This window comes from Neolamprologus multifasciatus, chromosome 6, assembly GCF_963576455.1.
Source record: "Neolamprologus multifasciatus chromosome 6, fNeoMul1.2, whole genome shotgun sequence".
Taxonomy (NCBI): Eukaryota; Metazoa; Chordata; class Actinopteri; order Cichliformes; family Cichlidae; genus Neolamprologus; species Neolamprologus multifasciatus.
Window position 1 is genome coordinate 31,144,569 of NC_140444.1, and position 24,532 is coordinate 31,169,100.

The 24,532-nt window shown below is 42.5% G+C and overlaps 1 protein-coding gene across 4 annotated transcripts; it reads right to left on the reverse strand.

The window, feature by feature from the left end:
- Positions 1 to 378: 378 nt before the first annotated feature.
- Positions 379 to 24,498, reverse strand: LOC146517336 (bromodomain-containing protein 4-like). 4 transcript variants are annotated; one of them, XM_085162990.1, is made up of 22 exons: positions 22,667 to 24,498; positions 20,888 to 21,039; positions 18,559 to 18,799; positions 18,366 to 18,458; positions 16,145 to 16,282; positions 15,902 to 16,034; positions 15,019 to 15,509; positions 14,571 to 14,939; positions 12,738 to 12,866; positions 10,640 to 10,861; positions 10,256 to 10,479; positions 10,063 to 10,160; positions 9,729 to 9,974; positions 9,388 to 9,486; positions 8,809 to 9,294; positions 6,774 to 7,367; positions 6,208 to 6,296; positions 5,915 to 6,032; positions 3,606 to 3,739; positions 3,306 to 3,496; positions 2,426 to 2,666; positions 379 to 2,320 (listed from the first exon to the last, which is right to left on the reverse strand). In XM_085162990.1, the coding sequence occupies exons 3-22, from the start codon at positions 18,685 to 18,687 to the stop codon at positions 2,252 to 2,254; spliced, it is 4,293 nt and encodes a 1,430-aa protein (XP_085019116.1). In that variant the 5' UTR covers positions 18,688 to 18,799; positions 20,888 to 21,039; positions 22,667 to 24,498; the 3' UTR covers positions 379 to 2,251. The 4 variants fall into 4 exon arrangements, with proteins under 4 accessions (XP_085019116.1, XP_085019117.1, XP_085019114.1 ...); XM_085162991.1 differs by having other exon boundaries at positions 9,388 to 9,483; positions 14,571 to 14,942; XM_085162988.1 differs by having other exon boundaries at positions 14,571 to 14,942.
- Between the last annotated feature and the right edge of the window lie 34 nt (positions 24,499 to 24,532).

The following is a 24,532-nucleotide window of genomic DNA, read 5'->3' on the forward strand; positions in this document are numbered from 1 at the left end:
AAAAAACATATAAGAATTTTAAAATTGCTAGAACTGCTACAGGTTGATGTGAACACAACAGTCTATCTGCATTGGCTTTGTGACCTGTCCAGAGGGGTACCTTTCCCCCACCCCACCCCGATAAGAGATCAAACAGACATTTGGAATGAGGTAACTGGGCCAAAGTGTGAAGTCCATCCACGATGCGCACAGAGTGGAGCTGTACTGTAACAATGACTCTTCAGTGAGCAAAATGATGGAACAGCACCCCCCTTGGCAGACAGTGGATAACTAAAGTTCACTTGTTGATTGTAGACTCAACCCATAAAACAAAAAACCATGAACACCAAAATATTTTTTAAATATTATTTTAATACTTTTCTTTAAAAAAAAAAAAAAAAAAAAAAAAAAAAAAAAAAAAAAAAGATGTTGTACTCCATAATCTGAACAAGATGAATCTATTGACCTCAATGCCTCACTCACCAACATACCAACACATTGTTCTGGGTAAAAGAAAAAAAAACATAGCAAAAGGAAAAGAAACTTAAAAACAGTTAAATATGAAAACGGAAAGGAAGTAGAACATTAAAAAAAAGGAGAAGAAGACGTGATTATAGAGTCAGAAACACTCATGGATCAGTGGGCCAACCTACAGACAGGCGGGGGGGAGGGGAAAAAAAAAAAAAGCTCAGTTTCCAAACATAATGGCATACAACATCCCAAAACTGTTACCGTGGACGATAAAAACATCTCAGAAATAAGAGCTAAAAACGACAGAATCAGAACCTATTATACAGACTGCAGAAGCTGGGAACAAGATAGTGGGAGATGAGACGGCAAAGAGACTAAAAACATGAACATGATGAAAAAAAATAACAAATCCATAAAAGAACACAAGTAATCAATGAGTCAAGAGCGGATTCATCGAACAACTGGAGCATGATGGGAGGGGGCTACTAAAGTAGTCGCATAAGATGATTGGTGGAACCGCTTCAAACTAGTACAGAGCAAACTACTGCATGGTTAAAAAAAAAAAAAAACAGGGGGGGAGGGGGACAGGAAAATTAAATAGCAGTAAAAACAAAACCTTTCATATAAAGTGAAAAGAAGTACACGTAAAAAAAAAGAAAAAAAAGAAAGAAAGTGAATGACGTTTCAGCACTCGATAGATTGGTTTTGGCATAGAGTTGAGAAAGAAAAACAAAACCAGAGGAGAGAGAAAAAAGGTGTGTGTGAGAGAACACATCTTTTCAATAGAATCATAAAAAAGTTCTTCTTCTTTACAGTAATTTCTACAAAATCAAAACCAGAGCTCAGAGATGAACACCGAGACGAGCTTTGCTCCCCGCAATCCAAATCCTTCTCATCTTCCTTTTTCCTGTTGACTTTTCATTGTATAGAATATATATATTTATATATCTATATTTATACGTATTTGTTTCTATTTATATATATAATATGTATAATTTGTGGGGTGCAATCATTAGTTTACAGGCCGGAGCACTAAGGCGAAGGACACGTTGAAATTTTTTTGTTTAAATGTGGTGACTGGCTCTTTCCTTGCTGCTCTCTTCAACCTCTTCTGTTGGTAACTGGAGAAAGAGAGAAGCTGAAGGATGTAAAGGTCTTAGAAAAAGTGTTTGAATGGAGCCATGGCGGGGGGGTTTTCCCCGTTCCCACGGTGCCTTAAGAGGAAACAACAGATGACCGCTCAACCTGGCAAACGTGAGCACCCCGGCCCGACCCTCCCAGTTGGAAAAAAAAAAAAAAATCCAACTTAAAAATAAAATAAGAGACAAGCTCCAGAGAGAAAACTAAAAGCATTATTATTCATTCATCTGTGTGTTTTTAACCCCATCTTTTCATACATGCTTTTTACTGTTTTTTTTCTTTAAATATAGACGCTCAGTCCCCTCCTTTTCATCATATCCTCATATGGGGTGGGGGGCAACCATTTGGACCTGTTGGCCATGGTGATCAAGAATCTACAACCAGAAACACCAAGCCGGGGAAGGGGGGAACAAACAAAAACAAAAACAAAAAACAAAAGGGGGGCTTGTTATTTTAATTTCACTTCCCCTCATCTCTCATTCACGACACAAACCAGCTGTTTCAACTGCTGAGAGAAAGGGACAGTTAGTACTGAGTCTGTGTATGCAGATGTGTGCATTTGTGTAAGCAGCGACCGTGTGCGTCACAGCACGGGTGTTTGGAAGCGATCTGCAAATCTGCTTCTTGTGAGTCTACGGGGTCCTGCTCTCGTGCCTTCCTCTCAGAAAAGATTCTCTTCAAAAATTGCCATCAGGTCACTCTGGAAATTGATGTCAATGGTGTCTGCCATCTGCGGAGGAACCAGAGGACGAGAAGCAGCATAAAAGATAGATTCTAAAAAGAAATTCATAAAATAATTCCCTCCCTCTTTTCCCCCCCATTTTCTCTCCCATACCGCCTCTCTCCTGCGCCTCTCCTGTGCCTCACGCCGTGCCGTCGCCCTGTCCTGGTTGAGCGTGTTCTGTGAAGCGGAGGTGGGTGGGGGGGCTTGTGATTGTGTAGGTGGGGCCTGCGGAGAGTGAGTGGGAGGAGTCGAAGCTGGAGGAACTGGAGCGTGCGGCGACTGCTGATTTGGGCGACGGCGGTCGTCATCTGGCACTCGGCGAAACGGCTCCGCTGTGTCCTTGTCGTCACGGCTGCGACAACAAGCAAACAAAAAGTGAGACAGCTGGCAGTCAGCACTGCATGATGCCCATAAATGATTCCCATCAAGGTCACACTCAAATACAACCTAACCAACAGCAGATTCTTTAGTCCAGTTAACTTGAACCTCGTTTTGCATCGAGGGTCACATACAACCCACTTTGATATTAGTGAGTGAAACTTGACTTTCTATCAGTTTAACTACACGTTCAATCGCTGCAATGTCTTAAGACAAGATAAAGCAGTGCAATGTACACTGTCCCATATTAATAAAAAAAAATTTTTTAATTGATTTTTAGTCAATTTTTAGTCAGCTTTGTAGTCGTTTCAGTATTCTGGGAAAACCAACCCACAACGTAGCAGCTGATTCACAACCGGAGCAACCCACTTTCAAGGTTTCACATCAAAGTGTGAGAGTTCACACTTACTCACAGGTGACTTGTAAGTTTGGCGGAAATGTCTGATATTTACATCAGCTGGCAGGATACTAAGCTGTGTGATACTAAACCATCAACTGAGCAAAAGCAATAAAGTGGTGATGAGTGCGATATTTATGACTGTTCAAGTCAAGCTAAATTCTAATAGGATTACAGTTTCCCTGGTCACACATTACCTGCTAACCTCCCACTCACCGTAGCTTCTCTTGTTCCCTCCTGGCCTGTTCAGCCTGTGCTTTCAGCTGTCTCTCTCTCTCCTCCTTCTCTCTCGCGACCTGCTTGTATCTTTCAAAGCTGTCGCTTGAAGAGCGCACCGAGAACGCCGGTGTGGACTGGGACTTTTGAGCCAGGCTGGCCCAAGAACCCATGTTCTTTATCTTGACGTCCTATAAAAAGAAAAGAAACAAACAGAAAAACCAGGTCAAGTTTAAAAAAAGGCCAGTCTGGTTTAATGTGGCTTATGAAATGATTCTCTCATCTCAGGCTTCTACACACCTGTGCCTTCTTGGGAGCGATGGGAGTTTTGGGTTCTTGCTTGATTTTGTTGTCCTGCTGGGAGCAGGGTGGTGCAGGCGAGTCTGCCAAATGTGAAATGGGACGAGAGCCATCCATCGGCTTTATATCTAACCCTGTGAGAGACAAAGAAAGAGTAACTCTATATACTACACACTTTAAGCCACGTCGACACTAATTTCCATTTTAAAGTCCAACAACCTTTGGGAGCTTTAGCTGGGAAACTTTTTATTTGGAATCTCCAGGATTAGTTTGTGGTTTTGGTGGGAAAATTGAATATTTTGGAAATGACAGAAACCCACCTTTGTCTGTCTGACTGCTCACGTCTCGAACAAATGACAGGCGTTGCTGACTATGTAATATTATAATGCTACTACCTCCATGTGCATGTTGCACACGCTGAATGGTGGTGTTATTTTCTGGGGTGTTCGTTTGGACAGACATTAGTTCTGAACAGCTGTTAAAATACTTTGCAATGAAAACAACACTTGACTCAATGCTGCTTCCATAAGCTGGCTATAGGGAACTCTGGAAGAATGCATACAAAAGCCTTCTGGATTCGATATATACAGTACAGTGGTCCCTTGCTATAATGCGGTTCACCTTTCGCAGCCTCGCTGTTTGCGGATTTATTTATTTTTTGTTTGCAATTTTGCTGTTAACCATGTCAAATTTACATAAATCTTCGATGGCTAGTAGTGGTGCAACGGATCACGGTTGATCTGTAATCCGAACAGATTCCACTCCACGGTTCGGCATGCACGTGATTCGAAGATTCGAAAAAGATGAAAAAAAAAGTATGTGTATGGTGCGCGTGGTGGGTCTGTCAAGCGATAGTTATGGCCAGTGCTAGCGGTCCAAGTGGAGGAGCAGAGAAGTTTGCGGCATTTAAGCAGCCCTTTGCTGCCCAATCCGACCGGGCTAAAGCTATCACAAAAGCTATTGGGGTGTTTAGCTGCAGATGGGAGGCTGTATGCCATTGTGCAAAACAAGGGGTTTAAACTGTGATCAACGTGCTTGAGCCACGCTATGATATTCCGCTCGCGTCCACTTTAGTGGCAAGATCGTTCCAAGCATGTATGAGCAGGAAAAGATTTAAGTTGTGTCTGAACTGTCCCAGGCATCTTCTGTTGCCCTAACTACTACAAATGAGTGGACCTCCAGGGCAACGGAAAGCTACATGACAGCTCATTATATCACAGCAGAGTGCGATATAATGAGCGGTATGTATTATTGTAGGGTCTACCTTACAATATAAAACGCCTTGAGGCGACTGTTGTTGTGATTTGGCGCTTTATAAATAAAATTGAATTGAATTGAATTGAGTGGTAGATACAAAGACTGTACTGCCCTATATTGTACCATAATATCTTTTTAATAATTGCGTGGAATGAGTCTTGAGTTGAATGTTTTTAACAGGCAAAAAAAAAACTTCAATAAGTAAATGTAAAATTTTTGCCTTCTTTCTTTTTTTGCTGATCTGAAAATTGATCCGATCCGTGACTTAAAACCGTGATCCGATCCGAACTGTGAGATTTTTGATCCGTTGCACCACTAATGGCTAGCAGTGTCAGTATAAGTGCTGTACTGTATGTTTGTAGGTTTTCTACCCAACAAATACAACAATGTTGACGAAACGTTTTACACCATCACAGGTACCTGCAGTAGCACCCAAAAGGCAGAGGAAGATGCTAACCATCGCACAAAAAATAGGACTTCTGGTAGAAGTTACCGTATGTTTTGGACCATAAGGCACACTGGATTATAAGGTGCATTAAGCAAAACAAAACAGTCAGATAAGTCAAACTTTACTCAACTCATTCGTTTTGCTTCCTCTACCTCCGTACCACTGACTCACTAATGTTGAATTCTCTTGCAGCTGCTCTATTCCCGTGTTCTGGAACTGAAAACAGGGTTTGATCTTTGGTTTCATTCTATAATACTAAACTTGTTTTTCTACGAAAGTTTGAACTTTGAGATTGTTTAAACAAGAGAGAAAAATGTGAAAATGTTCATGCCTGTCTGAAAAAAGTGTATAAAGTGTGTAGTGAGGGGTTTTACAGCCTTAACACATCTATAATAATTGCAAAAAATAAAGCTGGCTACTTCGCGGTTTCACCTTTCGCGGGTTATTTTTAGAATGTAACTCGATAAACGAGGGACCGCTGTAACATGAGGTTTGAGCACAACAACAAAAAAATGCAAAAAGTTACCTGCAGCTAAATGTATGATTCTTTTTATTCACATACAACTGGATTGTAAAACAGACACATACACACTTTTGCACTCACTGTGTTTGTTGTCTGGTTTGTGTGCATCCTGACGAACGCCTGGGCTGAAGGGCGAGGGGGGCAGCACTGGTGACTGGGAAAGCTTCTCTTCTTTGATCCCCATGTTTGACCTCTGCTCCTACACAAGATGAACAACCACCTTTGTCAAATTGCTTCTTTTTAACATTTAAACTGATTATTGTACTTGTTTGTACTCACTCGTTCAAAATACACGTTTAAACATAAGATGAGGAGAGGCATTAGCTTCCAATCCAGACAGACAAACAGTACAAAGTCAATGCTAAATCACTTACATGCTTCTTGGTCTGTGGAGGCGACTGTTGTCCCATTGAATGGAACGCAGGCATCGGTGGAGAGTGCATCATCAGCGGAGAGGGGCAGCCTGCAAAAACATCGGTGTCCCATCATTTAATTAAATGCCTCATTTAATGTGTGCCTACAGTGATTATGTCTAATCGGTACCAAGCATTAGGGTCAACATTACACAACGTGCAGTGATTTGTAACTTTTAAGTATTGTTTTACTGTGCTGTTATGCAACAGGAGCAGCCTCATGTTTTCAGCTGTGACCACAGGTCACATGACAGACGCCTTGCAACATGTAGCAATGTTTTAAAAGACAGATTTTGCTCCACACTATGGCCAAGTGCAGATATGACACAATATGTTGGGATAAGTTTTACTTGGTACAGTTCACTGACAAAGACTGCGAATGGGCTGTGGTGAGATCTGTGGTCTAGGTCTGTTTGTGATCTGCTCAGTCTGTCGACAGCAGTGGAGGGAAATTGACTGGAAACAGGCAGCTGTCAGCAGTGCAGCTATCTGAATGTGTGTGACCATGAGGCATTAAGACACCTTACCTGTTGTGAAAGGCTCCACTTTGCTTTGTGGCGATGGCTGCTGTTGGTGCTGTTGCAGCTGCTGTACCTTCTGCTGCAGGACCCCGCCCTTCTGCTGCTGCTGCGGTGTTGACGTGTGCGTATGTGGGAACGACTGCTGCATGTGCGCTTGGCCTGAGCCGTGTCTCTGCGTCAGAACGGGGGCGGCTGTTGTCATGACCTGCGCATGCAGTGGCGGCCCCAGCTGCACGGGAGAATGCGTGTGCAGCGTTTGCGTGGGGGCTCTGGGCTGAAGTGACTGCAGGAGGCTGTGGACCTGGCTGAGTGGTGGGGTCTCGGAGCTGGTGGGCGTTGGCTCCTCGTCGTCCTCCAGCAGGGCTTGGGGAGGCTGCGCCGAGAGGGTGCCCAGGATGCCGTGGGATGGCGGTGACGGGACGCGAGGGCGGGGGACAGGCTGTGGGGGGAGGGTGAGAGGAAGCGAGGGCTGAAGCTGAGGTGAGGAAGCTGGAGGCATTGAAGGGAGGGAGGATGGAGGAGGCTGTGCAGGTTTGGGTGGAAGTGGCGCTGCACGGTTGCTAGGTCTTGATGGTTGCTGGGGAAGAGCATTATGGATTGCTGTAAACATAGGAGAGAAGAATGGGAAAGGCATGAATGTAAAGAACACAGGAAACAGGAGGATGTGTACATCATGAAAGCTCCAGCTCTTCAAGCTTCACCTCTCATTAGACTGAAATATTTCACCATTTCCCTACATACAGATTACAGACATATTAAAAAAACAAACAAACAAAAAAAACAACACACAACAACCTTGTAACCAAATGTAATTATCTGCTCGTCCTTCCTTGCCTTACTCAAACACTTTAAACTACTAGACACTACGCAATGGCAGCATGTCACTTTCGAATAATTCAGCCATTTATTGTTTTAAAAGAAGCGATACTGGAGGAGAAGGTAGAGAAGAGGAAACTGCATTAAACAGAGCTGCTGCTGAAGGAGCAGAACTCCAAGAGAAAGAAGAACAAAGTCCAGACTAGTAAGCGTTGATGTGTGTTTTGAGTAGCTGACATGAGCCTCCAGCTTGAAAACATCTACAGTTAATAGTGTTGCTCATTACAGATAAAACCAAAAATACTGCTGCCCCCACTCCTCATTCTCCTATTAGATGCACCTATGGTGTAAATTTAAAAATCCATGGTTATTTTCAGAAAAGTGGACCCCGTTGACCTTGAGGTCGAGGTCACTGAGGTTCGAACTTGTCTAAGATTTTTAGCAGCTGTACCTATGATATCAATTTGAAAATCGTACGTCACCTCATTCTTAAATTATTGTATTCACAAGAGAAGAAAAACACTATGGACAGTTCCAGAAGTGATTTTACTTTATTTTGACTGACGAAGCAAGCAGTCTGAACAATTAACAATTAACTGTTAAGTTGTAACAGAAGACGGCAGCTGTCTTCTGAATAAATGGAACAGTCATTTTTTGGTGATAAACATATAATTATCTCCAGCTATTAAAAGATGTACTGTCACAATAAAGGAGGCCTATTATGCACACTTCAAGCTCTACGCTTTAATTCTTAGAGACTTAAAGAATAACTGGTATAAAATGATCCTCATTTAGTCCACCCTCTGAAACATCCCAATATGATTCCCTTTGCTCTCTCTTTAAGGAAGCTCTGCTCTGATTGGCTGCCCACTGATAACACAAAGAGTAGTTGGGTGTGACCTCTTGCTCCACTCTCAGTAACATCAGAGCTAAGAGTATGGGAGAAAAAAAGGGCCTTAAACAGATTATTTGAACAGCCTGACAGTCTGAAGCTTTTAGCACGCATGTAGTTCTTGGACAGACACTGAACTCATTACTCCAGAGTTGTGTTTGAGGATGCAAACACAACTCTGGTTGGTAAAAATAGATGGCCCGTATTTTTGGCCATCTATGTAACAGTACATAGATGGCCAAAAATACGGGAAAGCATAAAAATCCACCTTTTATTGGCTCTTGATGAAGTGAATACAAAGTTGTTAGCAGAGTCCTGTTCTGGTGGACGTACCTGGAGAAGGGATGATGGGATGTTGGTTTAGGAAAGGGTGCGTCTCAGAAGGCGTCTGGTTGGTGGGCGCGTTGGTATTGAGGAGGCCAGAGGCAACAGGAGCACTGGCAGTAGTAATGGTTGCATTAGGCTCTGTGTTGGACTGCGTCAGGTGAGAATTCATGAAGTGGGCCAGAGGGTCAAATCCTGAGGCCAATAGCTGGGAGGAATCCAGAGAGGGGACAGGGACAGGGAGGGAAATAGCTGGAGCCGGGATATATGGTGGTTTGGACTGGACCACCTGAGGCTGTGTCTGAGGTTGAAGCTGAGGCTGAAGCTGAAGCTGTGTCTGAAGCTGTGACTGAAGCTGTGACTGAGGCTGAAGTAGAAGCTGAGGCTGCTGTGGCTGAGAAGTGACTGGGCCCACTCCACTACCGATGGACTGGTGCTGCGGTCTCTTGGTGTCCTTGTTAGTTGAAGTCTTCTTCGGTTGCTTGGGAACCAGCCCTGTACAGACAGCACAATATGAAATGAAGAAATATAACATGTTGAAGACGAAACCTAGGACTCTGCTGGTGCAGACTGCCGAGTGTTTATTACCACTGTCAGAGTCTTCACTATCTGAGGAGTCACTGCTGCCTGAAGATGAGGATCCCGTCTTCATCTTTGTCACATTTGGCATTTCCAGAGGCTTCTCTGCTGCAAAAAAAGAGCCACAGCATTCAGAGATTAAACAGAATATTGTTCCCAATAACAGAAGCAGCGACACATCTTCCAAAGGAAACTATCAATATGTGAAAGTAAGATTGCACCCAGATAACGTTAAATGGAAAGCATGGGGAACAAAGACTTAAAAACAAGAGCTCACATGAGAATCTTTGGAATTACGAACCTTATGTGAAAGTGTTTTAAAAAAGGTTTTAAATGTGCAAAAAGCCTACCTGATGGTTTTTTCTTCTTCCTGAGGCAGCTTGAGACATACTTCTCTAGCTCTCTCAGCGTGGAGGGCTTCAGCGTCTCAAAGTCAATCTCAATCTCATCCGGATTGGAGTTTTTCAGCGACGGCTCACGGGTTTGGATTATGTGCACGACACGGCCCAGCTTGTCTCCAGGCAACTTATTGATATCCAGGCTCAGCTGGCGCTTCTCCTCATACGACATTGGCTTGCACCTGTCAGCAGACATGTCTGGAGGAGGACGCATTACAATAGGTTTACAATAGTCCCAGGCATGCATATCAACAAAACTCAATCATATGTTCTTTAATTAACGTACCGATGTCAACATCTTCAAGAGAAGCCGAAGGGACGAGAGGGGTCGGCCCAGGCTGAGGGGGCACAGCAGGCCGGGGATTTTTAACTCCTTCTTTTTTACTGTAAATGAGAAGTTCTTAGATGAGCTCCATGCAGTGCAGGTACAATAACCTGCACTGCATGGAGTACAATAAGTTTACGTCTGGAAAACCTACCTGGGCTTTTTCCTGTCTTTCTTTGCACTGATAGGTTCTTTACTACTTTTGCTTTTCTTAGATGCCTGAAGCATTGCAAGCGGGAGAGTCTCCAAAGGTTCCTCTGCTCCCACTTTTTTCTTGTGCTTTTCTTTCTTCTTTTCCTTCTTCTCCCTCTCTTTCTTCTTAGGCTTGCTGACCTGTGGCTGGGAGAGCGCTGCCAGCTGCTCATGGACAGCTTTAAGCTGAAATAAACACACACACATTTGTGTGTTAAAGAGATGATGAGCCTCTGCACATTTGATTCTCCAGCATTCAGCCGTGTTTTAATCAGACCATTCTACACGGCCAACCCAACTCTTGTGTCTAATTAGCCAACCTCCCCTTAACTTTCCCTCATCTAACCTGTTCCTGTAACTCAGCTAATCGCTGTTTCCTTTCTTGTTCCGAGTCTCCTCCTGAAGACTCTGATTCTGAGGAGCTCGAGCTCTCATCTTCAGAGGCGGCAGAAGGAGGTGGGACTTGTCGAGTGGAGGGGGCATGGTGGAGAGCTGATGACGGGGTGGGAACAGGGACTGGCTCCTCTGGGTCATCTGGCATTTTGGCGAAACGCATCTCAAACACGTCCTGTAAGATTGAAGGACAGCAAGAAAAGCTGTCAGCTCGAGTGGAGCAACAGACACATACAGATACTGTGCTATTTGGTGAACTGGCCCTTTACGGGTTCAAAGCTCTATTTTAGAAGCTCTTCTAAAACTGTTAAATCACACTAGCTTTTTATGCTGTACACCATAGACTTTTTTTTTTAAGCCTCTATGTGAATTTCCTCCATTTCTTCATCGCAGAAGGTCAGCAGCTCAAACACAAGGCCAGCTTTATCAGATATGTAACTGCAATAGAGGATGCAACATGTAATATGTAAGCAGCCTATGAATAAGAGAAGAGCTGACTGCTGGAAGTCATCAAGGTTGTACTCGAGTTTGTGCTGCTTATTTAAATGCTGTGCATGCCAGGGCTGTTCGATATGACGATATAAAAACGTCTATCGTTTCATTTTACGCTATTGTTTGTTTCGTGGTGTCGCAAAATAAACTGTTTACGGCAACATTTTTTTCATCGTTTTGATGGTCACTGTAGTGGCTATATTAATTTCTTAAAGTTCTCTCTTTCTCTTATTCTCTTTAATATAACCACACTACTGACAGACAAGCACCTGTTTTTATGCGTCGTCATTAGCAACAACGACGGTAAAACCATCGCATGTCCGCTTGTTTATTTTCCACATAAACCTTTCACAATACAGCTCAAGCTGCTGAGATTTTTCAAAATAAACTGAATCACGTGAAAAAGTATGCAGAGTGTTTACGGATGAGAAGCAAAAAAGAGCTGTCAGGTGCCAAAAAATAAAACTTAGACTCAAACGTTAGAACAAGTGTTTCCCCGCAGCACGCCGCGTAATAAATACTCAAAGTAAATGGCGGCAGTTACAACAATGTCTAAAAATGTGTAGTTTCATGCATCGGTTAAAACACTCGACTCCAGGTACACGACGCCCAGCTGGAAACACTTCAGCTGCCCGAGATTCACAGAATTTACAGAAAATGTTAAATTTTTGTGATTTATATCGTTATTGGGACGATAATAATAATAATGGACTGGATTTATATAGCACTTTTCAAGGCACCCAAAGCGCTTTACAATATGACATTATTCATTCACTCTCACATTCACACACTGGTGGAGGCAAGCTACGGTTGTAGCCACTGCCCTGGGGCAGACTGACAGAACCAACCCCCTGAGCCACGGTCGCCCCATGACGATAGATGTTTTATATCGGGATATGAGATTTTGGTCATATCGCACAGCCCTAGTGCATGCTCTTTTTCTCTCACTTTACTTTAGTGCTGACTTAAAAGTTTTCTACATAAGAAAAACTACTCTGTAACCTACAAAACTGATTCTGATGCTTCTCTCAGCAGTCATCAATCAACACCAGCTTGATAGATGCTGCAAAGGTGTACTGCTTTACAAAGAAAACAATCCTGCAATCATCCACTTGGGTTCTGCAATGATCTCTGCTGTCTCACTGATCTTTTTTCCAGCTTAATGTTTATGCTTGAACTTAAAAGTCTTTTACTTACACCAAAACCTCTTTGTTACACATATCAAGAGTTCAGATCAGCAGCTACAAAATGCAAATCAAACATATGGAATAAACAATAAGACGTTAAAACTCATTAAGATGCCATGATATAACGAGGAAATTGTCCACATCCACACACTGCAAGCATGTCACCTAACATTCAAACCTTTGTACAATAAGATCAAAATTGTGTGGGCACAGAAGGTTATGAACTTTATGTGATTGTTCAAAACTTTTCTATGAGATTTTGGTAAGAGCTTTTTTTTTTTTTTCAAATTTAGAGGGCGGTCTAAAGACTTTTGCACATATAGGTTATATAATGTTGGTTACGGTTTGCAGCGTGTGAAATCTATGGTTTACCTGTAATTTGCGCGCCATGGCAACCACATCGTGGTCTGGAGGGTTGTATTTGTAACAGTTCGAGAACATCAACCTGACGTCTGCTGCAAATTCTTGAGCATCTCTGTACTGTCTGTTGTCCAGCTTTTTCTGGAGGGGATTAAAAAAAACCAAAACAGTAGCGATCAAAATTCTGCAAATTTAAAGACACACGAGACATGCATGTTGGCAATTTAAAAGGTGACTTATTAAGCTGAAGCTTAGCTATTTATTTGGTATTACCTAGTTTACATCCTCTTGATTATTATTCACTGTCTGACTTTTGTGTGGCTCATTCGTTGTTTAAATGTTCAAGGCTCGCAAAATTTCAAAATCTCTGGTAGCCCTTTGGGCAGGCATTCTTCAGTTTTTGGTAGCCCAAAATAAATTTAAGTAGCCCGAATAAAAAAGAAAGCTATTTTTTTATGTTTTGTTTCCTTTACAATATTATACATTAAAGTATAATATTATATTATACATTATACATTAAAGTGTAATATTGTAACGGAAACAAAAGTTAATCAAAAAAATTGTTAAAATACAAATCACAACAACTGTATAAAAATTACAACCATCAACTCAAATACTTGGTTCAAATTGAACAGAAATTTCTATGAACTTGTAAGAACTGTGTAGGACATAAATCAGTCTGTGTCAGATCCTGAATCTGAAATTTCCACTGAAGTCACAGGTAAGAGGCAAGTGGAACCAAGATCTAGGCCATTTGCTTTTTGAAGTTTGCAAAGACTGATAAATTTTGCCAAAGGTAGTTCACTCTTTGCAATATAGCACGCTGTTCTAAACAGCTTTTTCAGGAGTTCTTGTTGTGCTTGGTTTATTTTTAGTTTTTTTTTTTTTGCAATTGCTGTTTGTTCTGGGAAAGATACTGCAGACTGGGCAATAATGCATTTCTCATGGGTTCGGATGGGGTCTTTCTTAAAATTACTGGTCCCAGTAACAAAGGTGCTTGTCGACTCAGAAATCAAATGAAACTCACAACACACCTGTCAGAACATCATGTTCTTTAGCTTGTCATATTCCAGCCACAGAAATTCTTTTGTCCATGAAACCAAAAAAGCTGTGCTTTCTTTTTGCCTCATAGTCTGATTTGTCATAACTTTTCCGTTTTGCGGTAGGCTTTTCTTTGGCTGCCCCTTCTTCACCCTCACCTGTCTTATTTGGCGGAGCAGAACTAAAATACCAGCTTAAATCCTGCTGCTTTTACACACGCACTCACATAACGGTCAGCGATTCTTTGCGCACTCAACCTCTCACATGTTTAAGCTTGCTGCGAGAAATTTCACTTGTCACGTTTGAATAGTAAGCTAATGAGTGATAAGACGATGTCAGAGGAATTGGTGCGCAATTCATCGTCACTCACCAATCAGTGCTGCTGCTCTCTACACACCATTCGCAAAATGAAAGTGAAAGCAAAAAGCAAGCGCAAATTCAAACGCGATTTCAATATGTCACATATTGACAGTGGCTCATCGATGCCAATGACATAATTACCCAGCTACATTGGTGAAAGAATGCAAAAGCATAGACATATCTTCCTACGATAGCCCGAATGGCAGGGCTGAGTTAGATTTTGGTAGCCCGACTGGAAAAATCGCTAGCCCCGGGACGTCAGGCTAGCGATTTTGCGATCCCTGATGTTTGTGGTAAAAAGATGAAATAAAAGCAAACTAAACAAAAAAATCCAGCAAAATGTCAAAAAACTTTGGTATCAAGAGCAAATTTTATCACAGGCAGACTCGGGCTGAAACCTTCCTAACTATAAAAACAGGTTTGTACATGTTATAATAAAATCACCTTGATGGTGCTGAGATCCATGGGGTGCTTGATGATTTCATGGTAGTCGTGGAGACCGAGAGCTTTTGCATCAACAGGTTTGTAAAAAGGCCAGGCATATGCCACGTGTTTCTTAGACAGCATCTCTCTGACGAGGCGTGCACACCAACGTAACTGCTCCTGGCGCTTCGGTGTTCCTGACCCTCCCATCTCCAAGACTCCTCCAAGTTGATGCTGAGAGTCTGGCTGTGATGCTTCTCTTTTGGGCTGCTTTGATGGGCGGCTGTTGTCTCTGCGCGGCCGGGTCTCGGCAGAAATGGGAGACGATTCACTGAGCTGATCGTTGGCGGTAGGTGTTGTGGTATCAGCTTTCCTCTTCTGGCTCTTCTTCTGCTGTTGGAACAGAAGAGTTTAGAGGTCACAGTCTGAAAAAAAAAACAAACATCAGCAAGTGTCTTTGTAACAATACCTTGATGAGAGCAGGGGAACTTTGCAGTATGGGGGCAGTAGGATGGAGGCCTGGGTGAGTCACAGTCGGAGGGGGAACTGAAGTCATTCCCTGGGCCAGGACGTCTGAAGTGGAGAGGGAGAATGGAGGCCCCAGATGGGGCGCATGGTTTGTGGTTGTAGGAGGCACACGGGGAAGCTGAGGTTGGGCTAGACTCTGGGCCAGAGTCTGGACCAGAGGCTGGGCCAGGGGCTGAGCCAGGGGCTGGGCCAGGGGCTGGGCCAGGGGCTGGACCAGGGGCTGGACCAGGGGCTGGACCAGAGGCTGGACCAGGGGCTGGACCAGAGGCTGGACCAGCACCTGGTCCAACCTCAGGGGTAAGGCAGGAGAACCTTGGGGGGCGGGTGCAGCACGGGTATGTGGAGTGGTTGAAGGGGACGAAAAGCCTCGTGTATGCGGGGTGGTAGAGGGGGATGATGAGTCATGTCCTGAATCTGATTTTGAAATCAGACCTAGAAGGAAGAACACGAGAGCAGCACAAAGACAAAACTTTAGCATAGTTAAACATTAGGTCAACAGGTTTAAAGCAGATCACCAACAGGCATGACATAACCAAAACCTGATTTCCCAATAAAAGTTCCATATGAGGTGTGGCTGATTAAGTGGGTGGAGGAGAGCAGACAACAATGAAACCAAACATACAAGCTGAGCTGGCTAGATTAGCAGCATTTGCATATCACTGCTGGTGACGCATGGAAACTCTTCCATGAAGTCTTAAGTGTTCACCAGGAAGTAGAATCACATCCTCTGGCATAAAGTTGGAGTACCAATTCTACCGAGGGAAAGCAGCAAGAAGAATTCTTCTGTTTCACAGAAAAACAAATGAACGATGCTAAAATAATACCTGTGTCCTGCCTGCCTCCTCTGCGTCCCTTTGTAACCACAGCAATCTCAGTCTCCTCCTGCGGCATCTCTGTAATCTTCTGGAGAAAGAGCTTTTCCAAGGCCTCTGCCATTAAGACAATATCATCCCCGGGCTAAACACACAAACAGATGAAAACCGCAGAGCACATTAGCCACAATCCACGTCTCTTAATGTCGCTGAGCAGGGCAGTCGCATGTGTGCAGAACTTCTAATGTGGCTGACCTTGTTGTAGATGTAGCAGTTTGTGAACATGGTGTTAAAGTCTTGGATACACTCCTGAGCATTCCAGTAGTAGTTGTTCTCCAGGCGTTTTTTAATCGTGCCCATGTCCATAGGATTCTTTATGATCTTATAATAGTCCTTAAAGAAGAGCAGGGAAACACGAGTATTAGTATTTTAGCTAGACAGAAGAATAATTAAGAGTTGAAAGAAAACATTAAAATTAAAAGCTCATCCAGTTCCTCAAGGGAATGACATTCATAAGAAAACTGGCTATTCCCTGCACAAGTTTAAATACTATGCTAATAGGAGCCTAAAGAATTATATTTACCATGTAAAGTAACTCAGGAAAGCTGCTCAGGATTATAGACTGAACTCCGTTTATGGGTTACTGAATAGACAAAAGGCTAGTGAAATTCCATTCTCAAGCCCGGCGCTCAGTCACCATCTTTGTGTTTTGAATTTGGATAATCCTCCTTTCCGACTCTCATAATGACTATTTACTGAATGAATGTGAAACTAGTGAAATAGCCCACAAAATTATCAGAGGTCAAAGATTAATGGAGCCGAGCACCATTTTCCAAATACATTTTTAGAGACTTTGGAATCTTTTTTGCATTCATTTTAATGGACATTAAAGAAACTCTAGGTTTAAAGCACTTCTGTTTTCATACATAGAAGACCTCCATTTTTTTTCTTTGAATATTCCTCCAAAAATTACTTCCCATCTTTTTTTTTTTTTTTCTCCAAACCTATTTTCCTTGATCTCAATGGAAAATATCTTGAGTTCAGGGAAAGGTTTTCAGGAAAACTGATATGAACTTACTGCCATATTAATTCAGAAGATGGACTAAAGAATTGTTACAATAATCTGAACTATCCTGTTGCAGGTCATATAAACTTCACTGAGCTTCACTGAGTGAATGGGTAAATGCAGAGAGGAATTTCCCCACAGGGATCAATAAAGTATACGTTATTATTATTATAAACAACAACAAAAACAACAACAACAGATGAAAAATATCACTTCATTACAAAAGTCTCAATTTGTAAGAAAAAAAAGGAACGCAGGTCAGAACTGAGCCCTACATAAACCTGCTTCTCAGTAATACCACTGTAACTGAGGACAACTGAGCTTCTCTCTGCTTGGATCTGTTACAAACAAATATCTATCATTACACAACTATACTTATGAAACAGTGAATGTGTTTTTAAACATACTGTGTCTAACTGCACTTACTGTGAAGTATCACAACAAAACAAAATAACCCAGACTGATGTGTGCTTTTAGGTATGTGGCACAGTAACAGTGTCTTAATTAAGAAATCAGAGGCTCAAGATTTTGAGGTAAATAAAGTTTTGTGGTCTTCTGCACATGGCACGGATCAGCTGTTACTCACAGATTTCATGTTTATATTGTGAAATAGTTCATATGAGATGGAGGCTTGATCCAGCTCTCCTCTGGATCAATCCTGCACTCCACCTGAGTCTCAGTCACAATGTCACACAGTCCTGACAGTTTCTATCAGTTACCCTTACATCAAAAACAGAACGATCCTCCTTCGGCTGCCTGTCATTGATCTGAACTGCTGAACAGATCTGTGCTTACCCTGTAATACGCCTCTCATTAGTACATTACTCAGTCCTTCATGGTGTCTGCTGCTTCTTGAGCCTCTAATTTGTGCTTCTCTTGACAGAATTTTGGTTGCTATTGAAATAAACTGGCTGCTTCTTTGTATCTAAATCACTGCACTGTTAGTAGATCACCCTCCAATCACAGCACATAATTTAACAACAACAAAAACAGCAGTCACAGCCCTAGATGCATCCTTAACATCCTCCCTCTGAAAAACCAACACCTGCAGCAAAAAGTCAGTGCAGGGACTAAAGGTACTACCTTGTGTGTCTCCTTGGTAACCATAACTAGAAGACCACAGAAGACTGCAGGAGAGTTTTTTCCCCTACTTAACTGAAATACTCAATGTGACGTGTCGCAAAGTGTCAAATGAGGTAATGCAGAAAAGAAAAACACACTTTCTGAAAAGCAGAAAAGGCAGCGACATGTTTCACTGCAGGGTGCCACCATCACCGGGTCCTACTGTGTGAAACTTTGCATATGAAATTCATTTACTAGTTGCTGTCTTTGTGCTCAACTCTTATTGCACACACACTGAAACACACACACACACACACACACACACTGAAACACACACACGTGACTCACAGGCAAATTGAGTTTGATGGCATCTACAGGAGCCTGGAAGGGCCAGGCAAAATTGTGTTTCCATAATGTCTTCAATACCACTTTTTGCAAGTACTGAAAAAGAACAAAAACAAAAAAACAATTATACACACATTAAATAAGTGAAACTGACATTTTACTAGCAGACATGGTTCACAAATCAAAGCCCTACTACCTGCAGCTGGTTGGTCTGTCGTTTGGGTCTGGAGGGGTTCCATGTTTCGGGGGGTGGAGGGTTGAAGGGGATAGGCGGTGGGGCGGAGGGAGGGTTCTGGCTGCTGCCTGCCTCCAGTCCGTCCCCCATCGCAGAGGTGGGCTGCAGTGGCTGAGCAGACACTTTAGGCAGATTGGACCTGGCAGGGGCAGGTGGGACCGGGGGGAACCCCTTCAGGCCATTCCACTCCTCACGTGACTCTCTGAAAGAACCACAGAGGAAAACATTATCTCTGCAGCCGTTATGAGAATTTTGACATGACTTTCTCAGAATGTATCTCACATTTATCATTACTGCCACACGTCGAATCTGAAACCAAACTCCTATCACCCCACTAGCTAGATCAAACCCCTTTTACACGTTGTCTCAATTATCTGTCTCACGACTAGGGATGGGTACCGGCACCGGTTCTGACATAAACGGTAGTAACCAGACCGAAAGGCAGCGCACATTTCGGTGCTTTATTTCGGGGCTTTTTCCCCCCTGAGATGTCATACACTTTGGATTCTAGCCAATCATTTTACCTTTCAGAGGATAGTAGGCGTACGTTCTTTTAGAGCAGAGCTACAGAATAAAAAGTCTGGCTGTACTTCACAGCAAAAGATGCAAACTCAGCAGCCTGCAACAAGTGCTTTAAGGTGATACTGTGCAAAGGAGGTAACACCTCGAATCTGATGAAACACCTGGCGACGCATAGCGTTTTTTTAAAAGCCGAGAAATGCACCGTATTTGATAGCTTGCTGCGAGACCTCACACCGTGCACATCTACTGCGGGTGTGGTGCCTGTTATCGGACCTGGAGTTAGCAACATCCCCCAAAAACCCGAGGAGGAGAGTCCTGTCCCCTAGCCCTGCCAGTGTAGCAGAAATGATGACGGATGATGATGGCAGCAGCAGCCGTTCTTCTCTGGGTCAGTAGCTTAATGTTGTTCGTGTGTAATTTACGTTGAGTAGGCTAACCACGTTATTACATTAATGCACGTAAGGTGAACTAACAAACACTGTCGTAGTTACATGCGGCTGTCTTCTTGTTTGATGGCAGATACTCCCTTCACCCTGGCCAAAAAGGCTAAAATGACCAAAGAAAAAGTGGAAAACAGCTAAACATGAGAGGTTTTTATACAAAATTGGTGTTTTTTCCATTGATTAAGCACTGCTTCCAGCCAAGAGTGATACCATATATGCTCTATAGCTGCAGAAAAGGCTAACATTGTTATCTTTTTACAATAAAAACAGCTAAACATGAGAGGTTTTTGGACAAAGTGTGTGTTCTCCATTCTTTAAGCACCGGTTTGAGCACTGTTTAAGCACCGGCACCGTTTCAAAAGTACCGGTTTGGTACTGGTATCGGATAAAACCTAAACGATACCCATCCCTAACCACGACCACAAACCAGTGTGAGCATTTTCTTCTAGAGTACATCGCCAAAGGTCTCTGCGTGAGAAAGAGAGGCAACTTGGCAAAGGGTCAATCTTTTTCACCCCGCTCAAGAAAACTATAACGATCTCATCTTTGACACATTCAGTGCTCTTTAAGCTGTGACTCAAACTCAGTATCTGATTTTGTCATCACGTGCTTTAAACTACTACGTGAAATCTGGGATCAGGCACTGAGGACTCAACGTGTGTTTATGTGCACAAACAAAAAGCATGCATTCCACATCAACATCAAACTCTTAGTTTAAAGCATCTGGGAATAAATATTGAATCATTGCTTAAGATCAAATACCGTTGTGACTGTTAACCTGCAAAGTTTCTGATCCATCAAATGGAAGCAGAAAGTGTAAACACATTACATGCTTCACCAGCTATAAAATATCCACAAACAATGCAGAGCATTTACTTGTCCTAAAAGCACAAAGACTACAAAACAAATCCATAGCTTGGAGTTTGTTTGTTTTTTTAAATCAATCATGCATTTGTAATTTAGGCAAAACAACAAAAATGCACTAATATTTACAGAAGGAATTAACTGAACAGCGCAACAGGGTGAGGCAGAATTTCAAATGCATACCTTTTGTTAGTAATACCAGAAATTTTGTAATATTAATAATAACTATACACAAGGCAAGATAAAACTGGGGTTCAGGTTTAAGAATGCCTTGGTAAAGTCTGATTGATGGAAAAGTTTTATGATAATGGCGACTTTTTAAAAGCTGAAAATACAATGTAAGTGTATTTACTTTCTAATCACAGGTGAAAAAAAACCCCAAACTGTGGTAATTATCTTGCAGAAAAAACTCATTATTAAACTCTCTCAACTCAAAGGCCAATTATTTTTGGTGGACTTACATGTTTGTAGCTGTGCAGCTGTGGTCTAAAGCAGTTGTGTGATCATATCTCAGTTGGGGAGGTGGCAACTTCCCAGGGTGATGTGGGATGTTTGTTAGTGACACGCTGCGGCAGCACAAAAACCACAACACACAGAGAGTCGAGTGTCACACCTGTGAGAGACCAAGATAACAAATTGAATTAGAGTCAATTTATGTAGTTTGTTGGATTTTGTTCGTGCAAACTGCCCTTTTTAAAAATTTAAACTGTCACAATAGAAAACAACACTTCCACATCACAAAACACAGAATTGAAAGCCCAAGACAGCTGCATCATCTGGATAATACAGGCACATTACTCTTCTTTATCCCAGTCAACATCTAGTACATGGAGCAGTTTGCAACAACAAGTTAATTCTCAGGATTTTGGGGAGGGGGGGCGTCCTATATATGCATGTTTTCATAGGTCTTTTGTGCTGCTGTTTATGTACAGCAAACTTAGAACAAATTAGGTTACAGGAGCTAATATGGTACTCTTTTGTATTAAAACTGAACTCTGCCTGACCTACAACCTTAGCATGCTTCAGATGACCTTTGGTACCCCTTGAGATCAAAGGTCAACAAAATGAATGAATCAGAGACAACAGCTAACATTTAGTTTGTTAACACCCTGAGAGTTTCTTCTACTAAAGACAGAAAGCTTTATTTACATCTCTTTCTATGCCTGTTACCCGTTACAGATCCATATTCCAGCTACAGATCCGTCATTAGTTAAAAAAAACAAAAACAAACATTAAGTGAATAATTGTTCCCTACATTTACCAGTTAAGTGGATTGCATGTTGATAACTATCTTATCAATGAATATAGACGTGTAATATATGCATAATAATGCTAACTGGGCAGCCGTTAGCACTGCAGCGAGTGCTTGAGACAAAATAAATAAATATTGCGGGAAAATACACAAAAGACCAAGTCATTCTCCAAACTACGTAACTGCATACAATTACACACAACATACACAGCACGTTAAGAACGCAGCAGTGTCGCAGGTAATCTGATCAACAACAAATCAAATATTCTATCGATAAAGCCACTAGACGTAACGATACTGCGAAAGGTATCACATACTGCTACTACTTAGTATCTACCGGTAACCGGGTCATAAAAACGACCCAGTTTGTTGCAAAACAACTTTACTCTTCAGCTTTTCCTTTGCTAACCTTCCATGTCTGCCCATCGCCATTTCCACTATGCTCAAGTGACAGCTGCGCACGTAAACTGCGTTTCAGAATACAACTTTGACGGGATTGATATTCTCGAAATGACGTACGTCACATTTCACATGAGCTTCTGCGCCATAGCGCCTTTACTACGCTACCAAGAGAACGTAACTTGTGTCACGAATACGGCCTACGGGGCTACAAACAAACAGCCTAGCAGCTAGCTCGCTAGCATGTTAGCGACATGTAGCTAACGTGCACACTGACAACAGACAGCGCCCGCTGCTACAAAAACGACCTTTACGCAAGCGTTAAAAGGAGAAAGACACAACGCAGAATATGTACAACAACACCAAGTCGCTCGCGCCTAAAAGCTAAAATATGAGCTATATCGCGTGCCCGAACCGGTGCAAGGCCTTGCGAAGACAGCTCATGCTCCGCTTCCCGAAGCGCTCACTGAGCGCGCGGGAAATACGCCACCGATGCCCGCTGTAAGCGTTTTATCTGATCCCCGGGGTCGTAAGCTTTCGTTTGATGTACGAACGTAAGCCACACGAAGGCGAAAAATGATATTTTTACCTTCTTCAGTCGGTTGTCAGCGTTCACAGACCTTCCTCGCCCCAAATCCAGAACAAACACTCCCGTTTCACGTCAATGACGTCAGACGCACGGGGGGCAGGCCAACAAATGTCACCTACAACTCCTCCCCTCTCTCCTGGGTTAACATCACGCAATAGCTTGTAATCATTTCAGTCAGGAGACAGGTCGGTGTTCACTTTACTAAACGAGTGGGTTTAAATATATAACCGAGTAAAAAGTGCGCGTACACTAAAACGTGTTTTTATTTAGTAGAAAACAAGCTGACAGCTTAAATGTGCACGGCACGGACGGCACGTAGGCCACCCAGCTGCCATCTGTTTCCTCTGTAAATACGTTTTCTACAAACTATAGAGAACATAACGAAAGTTAAAAGCATTTCTAAAACTTGACAATTTGTTATACGGCTTATCGACCTACTGCAAATGACCTTTTATTGCCCGATTTGATCTCAGGCCCGTGTGAGCATGGTTGTTGTGCGTAATTAGATGTTTAGATCTTGATGGGAGCGGTGTCTTCCAGATGTAATGCTGTGTGAGTGGCATGAGGGCTCATTCTACTGTTTGGTAAGTGTGAAAGTCGTGAAGATGTCAATCCAGCTGAATACTGATGGAGATAATGGCGGTAAATTGTGCTTTTCTGCCTTTTCCTGTGTCCTAGAAGATATTATACCACTCATGTTTATGAAAACTGTTATCAGTGCTTGGGTAGGAGGGAGTAGGTACACCACCTAGTGGTTGGGATGGTGTTAAATTAAAGCACAGTATCAAAACAACCTCTGCCACAGGTTATCAGAATTGTGTGGTCAACAGTCTGCATCAAAATGTGCAAAATTAGCAGTGAATATGTACACATCACAAATGTGATGAGTCTGGTTGCTAGATGATTTGCTTTTGATACCCTGCTCAGTTTAAAGGTCTACACAAGCAGTCCTTCTCCAATTCAAACTTGGAGTATGTTACTTCATTAAGTATGTTTGTTCACCAGCTTGTTAACACAAATATCTCATCAACTAACCATACGGCAATATCTCAGTGCATTTGGGCATGTAGACATGGCCAAGACGACCTGCTGAAATCCAAACGTCAATGACTTTGAACGTGGAATGGTTGTTAATGCTAGACGGGCATTGCTGATGGTCTGGATTTTCCCGCACAGCCATCGAGTGTTTATAAAGGATGCTCTGAAACAGAAAATATCCAGCGAGTGGCAGCTCTCTGTGAAAAACTGCCTTGTTGAGGTTAGATGTTTATGGCATGTGCAGAAGAGCATCTCTGAATGTGTAGCATGTTAAATGTTGAACTACACTAGCAGCACTAACTTGTACATATCTTTCTTGTGTAAATGCCTGTGTTATTGTGTATTACACACAACGGAGAGATCGTAAACTGTGTTTCATTGTTCTTGTAATAAAGACATGTAGAAAAAGACAGCGATTCTATTCAGAAGACCACACCAGATGCAACTCCTGTCAACTAAGAACAGGAAACTGAGGTCACAGTTTGCACAGGATAAATCAACAAGTCTGGAAAAATATTGTTGGTCTGATGAGCGGATTGCTGCTGTGATATTTCGACAGGCTCGGAGTTTGGTGTAAACCACATGAAAGCACAGATCCATCCCGCCTTCTCTCAATGCTTCAGGAGGCTGGTGGCATTATAGTGTTAGGGTAATTTTTTTGGCACACTTTCTCGAACATAATAATGAGCTCTCTGTACTCAAATCACCTCAACAGTCACCATATCTCAATCCAATAGAGCACCTTAGGGCTGTGATGTAACAGGAGATTCAGCTGCCATCATCTCATTATGAATCAAAAATCCATGAGCAGCGTTTCCAGCACCTCGT